The sequence below is a fragment of the Anomaloglossus baeobatrachus genome, chromosome 3, assembly GCF_048569485.1.
Source record: "Anomaloglossus baeobatrachus isolate aAnoBae1 chromosome 3, aAnoBae1.hap1, whole genome shotgun sequence".
Classification (NCBI taxonomy): domain Eukaryota; kingdom Metazoa; phylum Chordata; class Amphibia; order Anura; family Aromobatidae; genus Anomaloglossus; species Anomaloglossus baeobatrachus.
This window is the reverse complement of record NC_134355.1, coordinates 129,744,707-129,762,965: the sequence shown is the minus strand read 5'-3', so window position 1 is coordinate 129,762,965 and position 18,259 is coordinate 129,744,707. Positions and strand designations below refer to the sequence as shown.

General features: G+C 51.6%; 1 protein-coding gene across 2 annotated transcripts in view; it reads right to left on the bottom strand.

Moving 5' to 3' along the window:
* Positions 1 to 18,259, bottom strand: part of MTR (5-methyltetrahydrofolate-homocysteine methyltransferase) — a 188,203-nt gene that overhangs the window by 64,057 nt on the left and 105,887 nt on the right. For both annotated transcript variants that reach the window (XM_075339442.1, XM_075339443.1), the window contains one exon: positions 8,088 to 8,240. In XM_075339442.1, the coding sequence (XP_075195557.1) occupies positions 8,088 to 8,240 (153 nt within the window). The remainder of the gene's footprint in view (positions 1 to 8,087; positions 8,241 to 18,259) is intronic.

Genomic DNA, 18,259 nt, shown 5'->3' with positions numbered 1-18,259 from the left:
ATAAGGCTCCAGCCCTCGGCGCTGCTGATTGTACAGCGTCTCTCCCCTACCCTGATTGACAGGGTGGGGGCGGGAACGAAGCGGAGCTAGGCCGCAAAAGCCGGGGACTGGATTTATAAGCGCCGCCGCCGTAAAAGCGTGGTCGGCGCTAAGTCCCCGGCGCACTACAAGTCCCAGCCGCGCCGCCGCTCCCGGAGCGTCCGGCGCGGTAGTTCCCCCATACATAAAGTCACTCAGCTAGGCTGCAGGGACTGTAACCCTTTACTGTCCCCGGCGCACTAGCACACCCAGCAAGTCTGGAGTGTGCTGTGCCTGTGTGTACGGGGACACAGAGTACCTGAATGGTGCAGGGCCATGTCCCTGAACGGTACCCAGCTCCGTATCCAGCAGGTTCAATGGGTCTGTGGATGGAGCCCGGCCTCAGGGCTTTGGGGCCGGTAAGATCCCACTTCCTCAGAGCCCCTCAGGGGGATGTGGAAGGAAAACAGCATGTGGGCTCCAGCCGCCGTACCAGCAATAGGTACCTCAACCTTACAAACCACAAGCGGGGTGAGAAGGGAGCATGCTGGGGGCCCTATATGGGCCCTCTTTTCTTCCATCCGATATAGTCAGCAGCTACTGCTGACTAAACAGTGGAGCTATGCGTGGATGTCTGACCTCCTTCGCACAAAGCAGAAAACTGGTGAGCCAGTGATCCCACTGGGGGTGTATAGCCAGAAGGGGAGGGGCCTTACACTTTTTAGTGTAATGCTTTGTGTGGCCTCCGGAGGCAGTAGCTATACACCCAATCGTCTGGGTCTCCCAATGGAGCGCCGAAGAAATTCCATTTTTTTGGCTGTCACAAATTTTGCGCAAAATGCAACAATAGGACATCAAACCATAGGATCTGTGCATAAATTATACCATTAAAAACATCAGCTCAAGACGCAAAAAATAAGCCACCACTGAGCCCCACATCCCAAAAAATGAGAACGCTACAGGTCACGGAAAATGGTGCACATTTTTTTCAACCTCTTAGATAACAGTAAACCTATACATGTACAAACTCGTACTGACCTCAGGCATCACACCGACACATCAGTTTTACCATATAGTGAACACCGTGAATAAAATATTCCAAAAACAATCGTAAAATCACTTTTTTTGATATTTTTCCGCACTTGGAATTTTTTTTGCAATTTTCCAGTACACTATATGGTAAAACTTATGGTTTCATTTAAACGTACAACTTGTCCCGCAATAACTATGTCAGTTTAATGCCAATATATTGTGCCCAACTTGTGCTTCTGGAGACACGCACCCCGTAAATTGTTAATTGATCTCTTCCTGCTACAATAATGCCACACACATGGGGCTGCATAATTTGGTTTAGGTCCTGTGGAACTCATAAAAAGTCAGGCAATTGGATTCGGGAGTACAGATTTCAGTAAATTTTATTTGAGGGTGTTAGAGCAGTCGCTTTTTAAATCTTTGTTCTACTAGTAACGTGGAAACTCCCTAGATTTCCAGTGACAGATGACAGAACTGACTGGTTTTTTTGTTACCATTTTGGGGTACATAACATATTTTGATTGCTTTCAGTAGAAGGCTAGGATCACATTCTTGTGTTCTACACTGAGCATTTATGTTGGGGTTTCCGTGTAAATCCACAAAGATATGACTCAGATAAAAATGGGGGCCACCATGGGTGTATGCTACTGCTATTAGGAGGTTGACACTAGGCAAAAAAAAGGTGGCTCCACCTCAGCAAGGTACACCAACCAACTGGCACAAAGCTATTTGCAGGCTCTGAGAAAGATATTATGGAGAATACCCAAAAAAGAGAATTTTGTTTACTTACCGTAAATTTTTTCTTATAGTTCCGTATTGGGAGAACCAGACATTGAGTGTATAGCTTCTGCCTCCGGAGGACACACAAAGTACTACACTAAAAAGTGTAGCTCCTCCCTCTGAGCTTATACACCCCCTGGAGAACCAGATCTAGCCAGTTTAGTGCAAAAGCTGAAGGAGAATAGCCACCCACAAGTAAAAACAGAGCAAGAACCGGAACAACCGGAGCCTCTGTCTACGACAACAGCCGGTGATAACACGCGGAACAAGAAACTGCCAATAGGCAACAGGGAGGGTGCTGGGTCTCCCAATACGGAACTATAAGAAAAAGAATTTACGGTAAGTAAACAAAATTCTCTTTTTCTTTATCGTTCCTATGGGAGACCCAGACATTGGAACGTCTCAAAGCAGTCCATGGGTGGGAATAAACAGAAAAACTGAGAAGTAGGCGGAGCCTAACTTCACAAGTGGGCGACAGCCGCCTGAAGGATGCGTCTGCCCAAGCTCGCATCTGCCGAAGCATGAGCATGCACTTGGTAGTGCTTTGAAAAGGTATGCAGGCTAGTCCAAGTGGCAGCCTGACAGACCTGCTGAGCTGTAGCCTGGTGCCTAAAAGCCCAAGAGGCACCGACAGCTCTGGTCGAGTGTGCCTTGATCCCCGGCGGGGGAGGCACCTGAGAACACTGGTAGGCATCCGAAATGGTCGACCTAATCCAACGGGCTAAGGTTGGCTTAGAAGCAGAGAGGCCCTTACGCCGACCTGTGGTTAGCACAAAAAGAGAGGTGCACCGCCTAAGAGCAGCGGTGCGAGATACATAGATCCGGAGCGCCCGCACCAGATCCAGAGTATGCAACGCTTTTTCAAAGCGATGAACAGGAGCCGGACAAAAGGAAGGCAGGGTAATGTCCTGATTAAGGTGGAAAGGAGAAACCACCTTAGGGAGAAAGTCCGGAGTCTGACGGAGAACCACCTTGTCTTGATGAAAAACCAAAAAAGGTGACTCCGAAGAGAGCGCAGCTAAATCAGAGACTCTCCTGAGGGAAGTTATGGCCACTAGAAAGACCACTTTCTGTGAAAGACGAAACAAAGAAACCTCCCTAAGAGGCTCAAAGGGGGGTTTCTGCAAAACCGTGAGAACCAAATTGAGGTCCCAGGGATCCAAGGGCCGCCGGTAAGGCGGGATGATGTGAGACGCACCTTGCATGAAGGTGCGGACCTGAGCCAGCCGGGCGATACGCCGCTGGAACAGAACTGACAAAGCTGAGACTTGGCCCTTGAGAGAGTTGAGGGACAGTCCTAGCTGCAGACCGGACTGTAGAAAAGACAGAAGGGTCGGCAAGGAAAAAGGCCAAGGAGAATGGCCGGAAGAGCGACACCAGGACAGGAAAATCTTCCAAGTCCTGTGATAGATCTTGGCAGAGGAAGACTTACGGGCCCGAGTCATAGTGGAGATGACTTCAGGGGGGATACCAGAAGCCGTCAAGATCCAGGACTCAAGAGCCACGCCGTCAATCTGAGAGCCGCAGAATTCTGGCGGAAAAACGGACCTTGTGAGAGAAGGTCTAGACGGTCCGGGAGATGCCACGGCACCTCTACAGACAGATGGAGCAGGTCTGGGTACCAAGCTCGCCTGGGCCAGTCCGGAGCAATGAGGATGACTCGACGGCCCTCCATTATGATCTTGCGCAGTACTTTGGGCAAGAGAGCTAGAGGGGGAAACACGTAGGACAGACGAAACTGGGACCAATCTTGAACCAGAGCGTCCGCGGGGAAGGCCTGAGGATCGTGGGAGCGAGCCACGTAAACTGGAACCTTGTTGTTGTGACGGGATGCCATTAGGTCCACTTCCGGAGTGCCCCACTTGCGGCAGATTAACTGAAACACTGCCGGATGCAGGGACCACTCGCCACTGTCCACTGTTTGACGGCTGAGATAATCTGCTTCCCAGTTTTCCACGCCTGGGATGTGGACTGCGGATATGGTTGACTTTGAGTCCTCCGTCCATTGAAGGATGCGTTGAACTTCCAACATTACCAGGCAGCTGCGTGTCCCGCCTTGGTGATTGATGTAGGCAACCGCTGTCGCGTTGTCTGACTGGACTCAGATGTGCTTGCCCGCCAACAGGTGGTGAAAGGCTAGGAGAGCTAGAAACACAGCTCTGGATTCCTGCACATTGATCGAGAGGGCTGACTCGGACGGAGTCCAAGTGCCCTGCGCTCAGTGGTGGAGACATACCGCTCCCCAGCCGGATAGACTGGCATCCGTGGTGAGGAACACCCAGGACGGGGCCAGGAAGGAGTGCCCCTGAGACAGAGAGAGGGGCCGAAGCCACCACTGAAGAGAGCTCCTGGTCTGTGGCGACAGAGCCACTAGCCTGTGCAAGGAGGAAGGCCGCTTGTCCCAACAGCGGAGAATGTCCAGCTGCAGAGGACGCAGATGGAACTGGGCAAAGGGAACCGCCTCCATTGACGCCACCATCTGACCCAGCACCTGCATCAGGTGCCTGATGGAATAACGGTGGGGCCTCAGCAGAGAGCGCACGGCCAGTTGGAGGGACTGCTGTTTGACTAAGGGCAGCTTCACAAGTGCCGGCAGAGTCTCGAACTGCATCCCTAGGTACGTGAGACTCTGGGTCGGAGTCACAGTGGATTTGGGCCGATTGACAAGCCACCCGAATTGGACTAGAGTGGCGAGAGTAAGCGAGACACTCCGCTGACAGTCTGCGCTGGATGAAGCCTTGACTAGAAGGTCGTCCAGGTAAGGAATCACTGCCAACCCCTGGAGGTGCAGAACCGCAACCACTGCTGCCATGACCTTGGTGAATACCCGAGGGGCCGTGGCTAACCCGAAGGGGAGAGCCACGAATTGGAAATGTTCCTCTCCGATTGCAAAACGTAGCCAACGCTGGTGTGAAACTGCAATTGGCACATGCAGATAAGCATCTCTGATGTCGATGGATGCCAGGAACTCCCCTTGGGTCATAGAGGCAATGACTGACCGCAGAGACTCCATGCGAAAATGCCGCACCTGAACATGCTTGTTGAGAAGCTTGAGATTCAGGATGGGCCGGAAGGAACCGTCCTTTTTGGGGACTAGGAAGAGATTTGAGTAGAAACCTCTGAACCGTTCCCGGGGGGGAACCGGTACAATTACTCCGTTGGCCTGCAAGGATGCCACGGCCTGAGAGAAGGCGGCGGCCTTGGAGAAGGGGGGAGTTGACAGAAAAAAATCTGTTTGGCGGGCTGGAAGAGAATTCTATCCTGTAGCCGTGGGAGATGATGTCCCGCACCCACTGATCGGAGACGTGTTGAAACCACACGTCGCCAAAGTGGGAGAGCCTGCCACCGACTAAGGACGTTGCTGGTGCGGACAGATAGTCAAGAGGAGGCTGCCTTAGTGGCAGCAGCTCCTGCGGACTTCTGTGGACGCGCTTTTGTGCGCCAGCTGGATTTTTGGTCCTTGGCTGAGTTAGTGGACGAGGCCGAAGGCTTAGAGGACGACCAGTTGAAGGAACGAAAGGAACGAAACCTCGACTGATTCCTACCCTGGACAGGTTTCCTGGGTTTGGTTTGTGGCATGGAAGTACTCTTCCCGCCAGTAGCCTCCTTAATAATTTCATCCAGTTGTTCACCGAACAGCCTGGACCCAGCAAAAGGGAGTCCAGCAAGGAAGTTCTTCGAGGAAGCATCTGCCTTCCATTCTTGAAGCCACAGGATCCTGCGGATAGCGAGGGAATTAGCCGAAGCCACCGCAGTGCGGTGAGAAGCCTCCAGCATGGCAGACATGGCATAGGACGAAAAAGCTGAAGCTTGGGAAGTTAAAGCAACCATTTCGGGCATAGATTCCCTGGCGAGGGAATGCATCTCCTCTAGAGAAGCAAAGATGGCTTTGAGAGCCCACACTGCTGCAAAAGTTGGGGAGAACGAGGCCCCTGCCGCCTCATATACAGATTTGGCCAGAAGGTCGACCTGGCGGTCAGTGGAATCCTTAAGAGAGGTGCCATCAGCCACTGATACAACGGTCCGGGCTGAGAGTCTAGACACCGGAGGGTCTACCTTTGGTGAATGAGCCCACTCCTTGACCACCTCAGGTGGAAAGGGAAAACGGTCATCAGAACCACGCTTTGGGAAGCGTCTGTCAGGACAGGCCCTAGGCTTGGACACAGCGGCCTGAAAACTGGAGTGGTTAAAGAACACACTCTTTGTCCTCTTAGGCGAGGTAAACTGGTGCTTTTCTGCCAGACAGGGTTGCTCCTCTGATACTGGCGGATTGAGATCCAGTACAGAATTAATGGACACAATCAAATCACTAACATCTGAGTCACTTTCGGACAGATCAATGGGGCACATGGAGTCAGCCTCCGAGCCCCCTGTAAAGGCATCCTCCTCGTCCCGCGAGTCAGCGTCTGAAACAGAGCCGCGGGACGAGGAAGGAGAGGGAGCCCTGCGTCTCCTTTTAGGAGGACGGGGTCTGGGACCAGATGATGAATCCTCTGTGAGCTCCACTGAGAGAGCCCTAGCAGCAGAGGCACCCTGTGAAGGGGGCTGATGCATACTCAGCAAAGTCCTGGACAGTTGTCCCATGGAGTCGGCAAAAGACTGGGAGATAGACCTAGAAAAGGATTCTACCCAAGCCGGGGGTTCAGCCACAGGAGCCGACGAGACCACTGGGGATGCGACTCCAGGCTGAGGCATCGTCAGGTTAGTGCAGGCATCACAATGTGGATAGGTGCTCGGTTCAGACAGTAGGAGCTTACATGCAGTGCATACTGAATACAGCTTTGGAGCCTTGCTCCTCGTGTGAGACATGCTGCTGAAGTGGGGGCTCTGCCAGAATGACCCCCAGAGAGTATATACAGAAGGTCCACAACCGGAGGTTGTGGCTTACCAGACCGCTGGAGCGGTTTGTGTGCCCTCCAGATCCCAAAGCCCGGACCCCCAAGCACCTCAGCAGGGATGCTGCAGCCAGCGCTGATCGCAGGGAAGAACGCTGAGAAAATGGCGCCGGAGCGAAGAGAGGGGGCGGGACTCACTCTGAGAACGGGATCTGGAGGGCCAAAGAGACCTACAGGGGAGGAGACATGTACTCAGTCAGGAGTGTCCCTCCCCTGTGTAGAACGGCCGCTGGGCGGAGCCGCACTGTCCCTCTGCATGAATGACATGCGAGGGCAGTGAAACCGAAAGTAGGCCTCCGGCGAAGCCGGGGCCTAAATTTGAGCGGTGCGGCCGGCGCGCAGGCACCATCGGCGCGGTTCTCAGGCGACAGCCAGTGAACCCGCCGGAAATGTCACAAAAATCACTCAGCACACTCTCCCCCAACAATAAAGTACAAGGGACCCCCATATATAAACGTCTCAGGTACTTAGCTTGCTGAGACGCAGGGTTCCAAGTCCCTGGGGGCGAGTTCTCCGGTCCAGCAGGATCCTGAAGGGCTGCGGATGGAGACCGGTCTCCTGCCAAGCATGGAGAACCGTGCTGGCTCCCACTTCAAGCCAGAGCCCGGAGGGATGGTGAAGGAGCACGGCATGTAAGGCTCCAGCCTTGGAATCAACCTTAACAGCACCGCCGACACAGTGGGGTGAGAAGGGACATGCCGGGGGTCCAGGCTTGGACCCGCTTTTCTTCAAACTCTTTCCAAAAATGAAAAATCAGATGAGAATGCATGTGTGGATGTATGCCTCCTGAACACAAAGCGATAAACTGGCTAGATCTGGTTCTCCAGGGTCCAGGGGGTGTATAAGCTCAGAGGGAGGAGCTACACTTTTGAGTGTAGTACTTTGTGTGTCCTCCGGAGGCAGAAGCTATACACCCAATGTCTGGGTCTCCCATAGGAACAATAAAGAAATTCTCTTTTCTCTATCACTTCATTAGGGGACACAAGACGACCATGTGGAGTCTCAGAAACCCTGAGATTGGGAAGGTGGGAAGAGAGGTAAATCAACGAAGAATTATAGTTAACTTCAAGACGGTGTTCGAACACCTGCCACTTGCAAAACGTTCTGGCTGTGATCTGCGAAGGCATAGGTATGAACTCTGTAATAGTTGGAGAACGTGTGTACAGAAGACCAGGTAGCTGCCTTGCAACATGGAAGCCAGATGACGAACTGCCCAAGAGGCCCTTACTGCCCTGTGGAATGAGCCGACACCTCGGAAGTGAGAGTTCTATTCTTTAATTGTGTAAAGACTGCTGTAATCTACAAATACCACATGGAGTGATAGGTTTTTGTTTTGTTTTTTTATACAATTTTCGACAATACCTGTGGTAAAAACATCTTTCCTGCTCCAAACAATTGGCCAACAACTTTCATGCCATTCATGAGAGGCCCTTCAATAATGTGGAGGGGTCTTGGATACTTTTCTTTATTGGCTCTTGCCTCTTCTGTGTCTTCAATGACATACTTTTCAATTCCCTAAAAAAATGTACCTATATTAGTTGACAGATAACTATGACAAAAAATATGTGACGCAAGATGTAAATGTGCAATACTACAGAAGGCAACCAATCATCAGCAGTACGGCAGAGCAAACGAGCCTCCGAGCAATGTGAAGACCGGTCACTATTTTTGTCAGATACTATAACTTAGGCTTAATTCAGACATTCATGAATCAGATACCGTTAGGTTCAGAAATATTTGGACTGTGATCGAAACGTGATTTGGGTTCTGCATACCACAATTTTTTTTACTTAAACAACAGAGATGCAATTGAAGTGTAGACTTTCAGGTTTAATTACAAGGGTTGAACAAACATATCCTGTGAAGCCATTTTTCTATAAGGTCTCCTTATTTCAGGGGCTCAAAAGTAATTGGACATATTAACTACCATAAATAAAATGTTAATTTTTACTACTTTGTAGAGAATCCTTTGTAGACAATGACTGCCTGAAGTCTGCAAGCAATGTATGTCACCAATTGCTGAGTTTCCTCCTTTGTGATGCTTTGCCTGGGACTTTACTGCAGCTGACTTTGGTTGTTGCTTGTTTGTGGGTCTTTCTGCCTTAAGTTTTATCTTAACTCATTAATGACCAATGACATACATGCGCAGTTAGGTTGTCCCTGCGCAGGCACAAGATTTAGTTCAGCTACGTGGATGATACAGGACGTGTCACCAACATCAATCACATCGGGGTAATGGCAATTCTCAGAGGAGAGGAGAAACAGGAGCCACTCAAATGACTCTAACCGGCCTGGACCAGTTGGACTTGCACACAGTGGGAGAGCTATTCAAAAGGTTTTTGGGGGGAAATACAGTGCGGTCAGGACATAACATACAGCTTTTTAGAATGCAGCATAGAGGCTAGGTAAAATGGTGGTATTAGCGCATACGAAAAAAAAAAAAAAAAAAAAAAAAAACACAACTGATGACCGGTTCCTTTTAAATTGTCTCTCCAGTAAAGGAGAAAAACTCTAGCGCAGCGCCACCTATTGGAAGTAGCGATCCTAAAAGTCACAAGTGGATTTTTAACAATCCTTTGCAATATGACTCAGGATATATGCCAGATCAGAATCCCAATTTGCAGACACAGTGTTTCGGGGTGCTTGCCCCTCGTCAGTGCAAAGTATGGGGTGTCTGATCTGGCTCATGAGAAAGCTCCTTTTAAAGGAGCTAAGCATGTGAAATGCATGCTCAATATGGTTGAAATCTGGTGAGTGACTCTGCTATTGCAGAATATTCCACTTTGTTCTCTTAAAAAACTCCTGAGTTGCTTTCATACTTTGTGGCCATTGCCCATCTGTACTGTGAAATTCGTACAACAACCAACCTTGCTGCATTTGATTGAATATGAGCAAAAAGTATAGCCCTGTACACTTCAGAATTAATTCTGCTGCTTCCGTCTTCAGTCACATCTTTAATAAACACTAGTGAGCCAGTGCCATTAGAAACCAAGCATGCCCATGCCATTTGACTTCCTCTACTATGTTTTAGGGCTCTTATCCACTTCCGATTTCTATGTGCGAGTGCGATCAGATCGAAAATCGGATCTCACTCGCACCAGTGTTAATCAATGAGGCCGTGTCCTCTTGCTAAAATGTTTTACGGCACGTCTCGTGCTCTCGGTGAAATCGCAGCATGCTGCGATTTGCCCTGAGTCTCAGTTCTCGCACCCCCATGCAATCCTATGGGAGCAAGAAAAAAATCAGAATCCGGATGGCATGCGCATGTCATACAGATGGCATACCCATGTCACACGGATCCTTGACACTTGCATACCGCGTCAGACTGGCTACCGGAGGAATTTCCAGTAATACCAGGCCTGGCCGCGGTTACCTGCACTGAACTCCGGAGCTGTCACCTGAGCTCCAGAGTGCAGCCTGAACAGCGAGCGCCGAGTGATTGATTCCCCGGCTATTGCTGTTCAGTTCAGCACAGCTGCAGACAGACCGGGCTGATTTCTGGAGCTCAGGTGACACCTCCGGAGCGCAGTGCAGGTAACCGCGGCCAGGCCTGGTATTACTGGAAATTCATCCGGTAGCCAGTCCTACGCTGCTTGCATAAACACTCACATAGCACTCGCATGACGCTCGCATGTTATACGGATGCTGTGTGAGAAATAAAAAAAACACGTACGCAGACCACACGCAGGACATACACAGGACACTCGATTCACATTTGTAGCTGAGTGTCGCTGTGAATTTGTATACGCAAGTGGAGAAGAGCCCTTACAGAGTATTTGGTGTGCTTTGGATCATGAGCCGTTCCAAGCCTCCTCCATACTTTATTCTTCGAATAATTCTGGTACAGGTCAATCTTAGGCCTTGTGCGCACTAGGCGTTTTTGCCGCGTTTTTAGCGGCGTTTTTTACCGCGTTTTTGTGCTGAAAACGCAGTGACATTGCTTCCCCAGCAATGTCTATGGGTTTTCATAAGTGCTGTCCGCACACAGCGTTTTTTTGTAGCTGCGTTTTTGTGGTGACCACAAAAATGCAGCATGTCAATTATTTCTGCGTTTTTCACTGCGTTTTTCACCCATTGAGTTCAATGAGATGTTCAACAACGCAATGAAAATGAAGGGAATTTTGTTTACTTACTGTAAATTCCTTTTCTTCTAGCTCTAATTGGGAGACCCAGACAATTGGGTGTATAGGCTATGCCTCCGGAGGCCGCACAAAGTATTACACTCAAAAGTGTTAAGCCCCTCCCCTTCTGCCTATACACCCCCCGTGCTCCCACGGGCTCCTCAGTTTTGGTGCAAAAGCAAGAAGGAGGAAAAAGAATTAAAAACTGGTTTAAAGTAACTTCAATCCGAAGGAATATCGGAGAACTGAAACCATTCAACATGAACAACATGTGTACACAAAAAAAAAAACAGGGGCGGGTGCTGGGTCTCCCAATTAGAGCTAGAAGAAAAGGAATTTACGGTAAGTAAACAAAATTCCCTTCTTCTTTGTCGCTCGCTCTATTGGGAGACCCAGACAATTGGGACGTCCAAAAGCAGTCCCTGGGTGGGTAAAATAATACCTCGTAAGAGAGCCGTAAAACGGCCCTTTCCTACAGGTGGGCAACCGCCGCCTGAAGGACTCGTCTACCTAGGCTGGCATCCGCCGAAGCATAGGTATGCACCTGATAGTGTTTCGTGAAAGTGTGCAGGCTCGACCAGGTAGCCGTCTGACACACCTGCTGAGCCGTAGCCTGGTGCCTCAAAGCCCAGGACGCGCCCACGGCTCTGGTAGAATGGGCCTTCAGCCCTGAGGGAACCGGAAGCCCAGCCGAACGGTAAGCTTCGATAATTGGCTCCTTGATCCACCGAGCCAGGGTTGATTTGGAAGCCTGTGACCCTTTACGCTGGCCAGCGACAAGGACAGAGAGTGCATCCGAGCGGCGCATGGGCGCCGTACGAGAAGTGCAGAGTCTGAGTGCTCTCACCAAATCTAACAAGTGCAAATCCTTTTCACATTGGTGAACTGGATGAGGACAAAAAGAAGGTAAGGAAATATCCTGATTGAGATGAAAGGGGGATACCACCTTAGGGAAAAATTCCGGAACCGGACGTAGAACCACCTTGTCCTGGTGAAACACCAGGAAAGGGGCTTGGCACGACAACGCTGTTAGCTCAGACACTCTCCAAAGGGAAGTGACTGCTACTAGAAAAACCACTTTCTGCGAAAGTCGTGAGAGGGAAATATCTCTCATTGGCTCGAATGGTGGTTTCTGAAGAACCATCAGCACCCTGTTTAGATCCCAGGGTTCTAACGGCCGCTTGTAAGGAGGAACCATGTGACAAACCCCCTGCAGGAACATGCGTACCTGTTGGAGTCTGGCTAGGCGCTTCTGGAACAACACAGAGAGCGCTGAGACTTGTCCCTTAAGGGAGCCGAGCGACAAACCCTTTTCCAGTCCAGATTGAAGGAAGGACAGAAAGTAGGTAATGCAAATGGCCAGGGAGAAAAACCCTGAGCAGAGCACCATGACAGAAACTTTTTCCACGTCCTGTGATAGATCTTGGCGGACGTTGGTTTCCTAGCCTGTCTCATAGTGGCAATGACGTCTTGAGATAACCCTGGAGACGCTAGGATCCAGGACTCAATGGCCACACAGTCAGGTTGAGGGCCGCAGAATTCAGATGGAAAAACGGCCCTTGAGATAGCAAGTCTGTTCGGTCTGGTAGTGCCCACGGTTGGCCGACCGTGAGATGCCACAGATCCGGGTACCACGACCTCCTCGGCCAGTCTGGAGCGACGAGGATGGCGCGGCGGCAGTCGGCCCTGATCTTGCGTAACACTCTGGGCAACAGTGCCAGCGGAGGAAACACATAAGGGAGCTGAAAACTGCGACCAATCCTGAACTAAGGCGTCTGCCGCCATAGCTCTGGGATCTTGAGACCGTGCCATGAACATTGGTACCTTGTTGTTGTGCCGGGACGCCATGAGGTCGACGTCCGGCACCCCCCAGTGGCAACAGATCTCCTGAAACACGTCCGGGTGAAGGGACCATTCCCCTGCGTCCATGCCCTGGCGACTGAGATAATCTGCTTCCCAGTTTTCCACGCCTGGGATGTGAACTGCGGATATGGTGGAGGCCGTGGCTTCCACCCACATCAAAATCCCCGGACTTCCTGGAAGGCTTGCCGGCTGCGTGTGCCGCCTTGGTGGTTGATGTATGCCACCGCTGCGGAATTGTCCGACTGAATTCGGATCTGCTTGCCTTCCAGCCACTGCTGGAACGCTTTCAGGGCAAGATACACTGCCCGTATTTCCAGAACATTGATCTGAAGTGAAGACTCTTGCCGAGTCCACGTACCCTGAGCCCTGTGGTGGAGAAAAACCGCTCCCCACCCTGACAGACTCGCGTCCGTCGTGACTACTTCCCAGGATGGGGGTAGGAAGGATTTCCCCTTCGATAATGAAGTGGGAAGAAGCCACCACCGAAGGGAAGCTTTGGTCGCCTGAGAGAGGGAGACGATCCTGTCGAGGAACGTCGACTACCTGTCCCATTTGCGTAGGATGTCCCATTGAAGGGGACGCAGGTGAGACTGCGCGAAAGGGACTGCCTCCATTGCTGCCACCATCTTCCCCAGGAAGTGCATGAAGCGCCTCAAGGGGTGTGACTGGCCTTGAAGGAGAGATTGTACCCCTTTCTGTAGTCACTGCTGCTTGATCAGCGGAAGCTTCACTATCGCTGAGAGGGTATGAAACTCCATGCCAAGATACATCAGTGATTGGGCCGGTGTCAGATTTGACTTTGGAAAATTGATGATCCACCCGAAACCCTGGAGAGTCTCCAGGGTAGCGTCGAGGCTGCGTTGGCATGCCTCTTGAGAGGTGCCTTGATTAGCAGATCGTCCAAGTACGGGATCACCGAGTAACCCTGCGAGTGTAGGAGCGCTACTACAGTAGCCATAACCTTGGTAAACACCCGTGGGGCTGTTGCCAGGCCGAACGGCAGTGCCACGAACTGCAGGTGTTCGTTTCCTATGGCGAAGCGCAAGAAGCGCTGGTGTTCTGGAGCAATCGGTACGTGGAGATAAGCATCTTTGATATCGATCGATGCAAGGAAATCTCCTTGGGACATTGAAGCGATGACGGAGCGGAGGGATTCCATCCTGAACCGTCTGGCTTTTACGTGTTTGTTGAGCAGTTTCAGGTCCAGGACCGGGCGGAAAGACCCGTCCTTCTTTGGGACTACAAACAAGTTGGAGTAAAAACCGTGGCTCTGTTGCTGGAGAGGAACAGGGAACACCACTCCTTCTACCTTCAGAGTGCGCAGCGCCTGCAGAAGAGCCTCGGCTCGCTCGGGAGGCGGGGATGACCTGAAGAATCGAGTCGGGGGACGAGAGGTGAACTCTATCTTGTAACCGTGAGACAGAATGTCTCTCACCCAACGGTCTTTTATTTGTGGCAGCCAGGTGTCGCAAAAGCGGGAGAGCCTGCCACCGACCGAGGATGCTGCTAGAGGAGGTCGAAAGTCATGAGGAAGCCGCTTTGTTAGCGGCGCCTCCGGTGGTCTGTTTAGGACGTGACTTAGACCGCCATGCATCAGAGTTCCTTTGTTCTTTCTGAGACCTTTTGGACGAGGAGAATTGGGACCTGCCCTCGCCCCGAGAGGACCGAAACCTCGACTGCCCTCTCCTCTGTTGGGGTATGTTCTGTTTGGGCTGGGGTAAGGATGTATCCTTTCCCTTGGATTGTTTGATGATTTCATCCAAACGCTCGCCAAACAGCCTGTCGCCAGAAATTGGCAAACTGGTTAAGCGCTTTTTGGAAGCAGAATCTGCCTTCCATTCCCGTAGCCACAAGACCCTGCGGAGTACCACCGAATTGGCGGCCGCAACCGCCGTACGGCTCGCAGAGTCCAGGACAGCATTAATAGCGTAAGACGCAAATGCCGAGGTCTGGGTGGTAATGGATGCCACTTGTGGCGCGGACGTGCGTGTGGCTGCGTCAATTTGCGCTTGACCTGCTGAGATAGCTTGTAGCGCCCATACGGCTGCGAATGCTGGGGCAAAAGAAGCGCCGATAGCTTCATAGATGGATTTCAACCAGAGCTCCATCTGCCTGTCAGTGGTATCTTTGAGCGAGGCCCCATCTTCCACTGCAAGTATGGATCTAGCCGCCAGTCTGGAGATTGGAGGATCCACTTTGGGACACTGAGTCCAATCTTTAACCACGTCAGGGGGAAAAGGATAACGTGTATCCTTAAGGCGCTTAGAAAAAACGCTTATCTGGACAAGCATGGTGATTCTGGACTGCCTCTCTGAAGTCAGAGTGGTCTAGAAACATACTCGGTGTACGCTTGGGGAACCTGAAACGGAATTTCTCCTGCTGAGAAGCTGACTCCTCCGCCGGAGGAGTTGAGAGAGAAATATCCAGCATTTGATTGATGGACGCAATAAGATCGTTCACTATGGCGTCCCCGTCTGGAGTATTAAGATTGAGAGCGCCCTCAGGATCAGAATCCTGATCAGCTGTCTCCGCATCATCAACCAGAGATTCCCCCCGCTGAGACCCTGAACAATATGATGTCGAGGGAAATTCTAAGCGAGCCCGCTTAGTCGGTCTGGGACTGGGGTCTAAGTCAGAACCCTCAGCCTGGGATGTATGAGATACCCCGGGAGGACATTGTTGGTCCAACTGAGGGGGGCCAGGGGACAATGATTCAACAGAGTCCCTGTGCTGAGATACCGGCCTGGACTGCAAGGCTTCTAGTATCTTAGCCGTAGTCTCAGAGAGTTTTGCAAACTCAGTCCCCGTCACCTGGACAGTGTCAACAGGTGGCTCCCCCTGGGCCCCTCTTAGCAGAGGCTCTGGCTAAAGAAGTGCCACAGGGGCCGAACAGTGCACACAATGAGGGTCAGTGGAACCTGCCGGTAGCGGGGTCGTACAAGCAGCGCAGGCAGCATAATAAGCCTGTGTTTTGGCACCCCTGCCTTTGTGGGCGCCATGCTATTGTTGTCCCTGAGTACACAATAGGGTATATAGCCCGAATGAACTGTGCTCATACAGTGAAAGAGTATACTATAAACAAATAATGTATCAATACACTACAGCACCATGGGGCTAGCACCAACAGGTGCTGCTTACCACCCGCTTTAAAGCGGTTGTGAGGCCACCAGAGACCGTGTCTGGGTCTCCCAGGGTTTATCCCTCTCTGCAGCGTCGGAGGAGCTGACAGGAATGGCTGCGGCGTCCTGACGAGAGGAGGGAGCCGTGGGCGTGGCCGAGAAAGTGCGGGAACTGGTGCTCACACTGTGCACAGTGAGGGGGGTGGAGAATGGAAATCATACTCCAGCCCTCAGTGCTGCTCGTTCCGTGCAGCGTCCCGCCCTTCCCCTGCCTGTCAGGGGTGGGGGCGGGAGACAAGGGAACTAGGCCGCAAGAAAGCCGGGGACTCGAGTATAAGCATGGCCGCCGTAAAAGCGCGGCCGGCGCCGAAGTCCCCGGCGAACTACAAGTCCCAGCCGCGCCGCAGTCTCCCATGGCAGCGGCGGTTAGCGTGGTAGCCCCTACATATAAACACACTCAGCGACGCTGAGTGTGTAATGGCACAGTTTAACCCGGTCAGCGCCGCGGTCCCCGGTGCACTAGCACACCCAGCAAAGCTGAGGTGTTGCCGTGCGCGGTCCCCACAGGGATACAGAGTACCTCCAAGTAGCAGGGCCATGTCCCTGAACGGTACCCGGCTCCTATCCAGCAGGCTCCACAGGAGTTGTGGATGAAGCACGGTCTCAGTGCCTGGAGACCGATAGGATCCCACTTCACCCAGAGCCCTGAGGGGGGTGGGGAAGGAAAACAGCATGTGGGCTCCAGCCTCCGTACCCGCAATGGATACCTCAACCTTAACAACACCGCCGACAAGAGTGGGGTGAGAAGGGAGCATGCTGGGGGCCCTATATGGGCCCACTTTTCTTCCATCCGACCTGGTCAGCAGCTGCTGCTGACCAATCTGTGGAGCTATGTGTGCAGGTCTGCCTCCTTCGCACAAAGCAATAAAACTGAGGAGCCCGTGGGAGCACGGGGGGTGTATAGGCAGAAGGGGAGGGGCTTAACACTTTTGAGTGTAATACTTTGTGCGGCCTCCGGAGGCATAGCCTATACACCCAATTGTCTGGGTCTCCCAATAGAGCGACAAAGAAAACGCATATAGCCGCGTTTCTATGACTAAAAACGCAGCTATAAACGCAATGGGTGGGCAGTAAAGTGACGTGTACAGGAAGAGGATTCCTTCTGTTGGTAAACACAGAAGCATGAATCCTCCCGGGTACCGTCACCGCTGCGTCCACCTCCCGTCCTGTGCATGTCAGCTCCATGCGGCGCCATGTCTGGGCGGGAGGTGGAGGCAGCGGCGAAAACAAAAGTGAACAGTAGAAAAAAAAAAAATGTCATGTATACTCACCTGTCTGCAGGGTCCCGGTGCTATGCCCGCTCCCAGCCCCTGTCTCGGTACCGCCGCTCTGGCTGTGTGCAGTCTCCCCGGGGCAGGACCTTGCTTGCAGGACCTGGCGGTGGATCACCTGATGCAGTCACCTGACGCATCAGATGATCGTAGTCTCGCCGGCTTTTTCGTGCCCGGCCGGCTTTCAGCTGATCCTGCCGTCAGGGGACTTCATCAGCTGATTACCGGCAGCTCCTGCAGCGATCGGACAGGATCAGACTCCTGTCCAATCGATCGCTGCAGGAGCTGCCGGTAATCAGCACAGCACATAAGTGAGTATTATTTTTTTTTTTTCTACTGATGCATCAGCTGATTGTATAATCGGCTTTTATACAATCAGCTGATGTGTGATGTGATTCACGTAGTTTAACCTGACACATCATCTGATCGCTTTGCCTTCCAGCAAACCGATCAGATGATATTGGATCCGGATTGGACGGCGCGGGACCCTGACCCAGGATTACTGCGGAGGGGGGTTCTTTATTTCAATAAAGATGGAGTCACTAATTGTGTTGTGTTTTATTTCTAAGAAAAATATTTTTCTGTGTGTTGTGTTTTTTTTTCTTTTTATCATTACTAGAAATTCATGGTGGCCATGTCTAATATTGGCGTGACACCATGAATTTCGGGCTTAGGGATAGCTGATAATATACAGCTAGCCCTAACTCCATTATTACCCAGCTAGCCACCCGGCATCAGGGCAGCTGGAAGAGTTGGATACAGCGCCAGAAGATGGCGCTTCTATGAAAGCGCCATTTTCTGGGGTGGCTGCGGACTGCAATTCGCAGTGGGGGTGCCCAGAAAGCTTGGGCACCCTGCACTGTGGATTCCAATCCCCAGCTGCCTAGTTGTACCCGGCTGGACTCAAAAATTAGGCGAAGCTCACGTCATTTTTTTTTTAAATTATTTCATGAAATTCATGAAATAATTAAAAAAAAAGGGCTTCTCTATATTTTTGGTTACCAGCCGGGTACAAATAGGCAGCTGGGGGTTGGGGGCAGCACGTACCTGCCTGCTGTACCCGGCTAGCATACAAAAATATGGCGAAGCCCATGTCATTT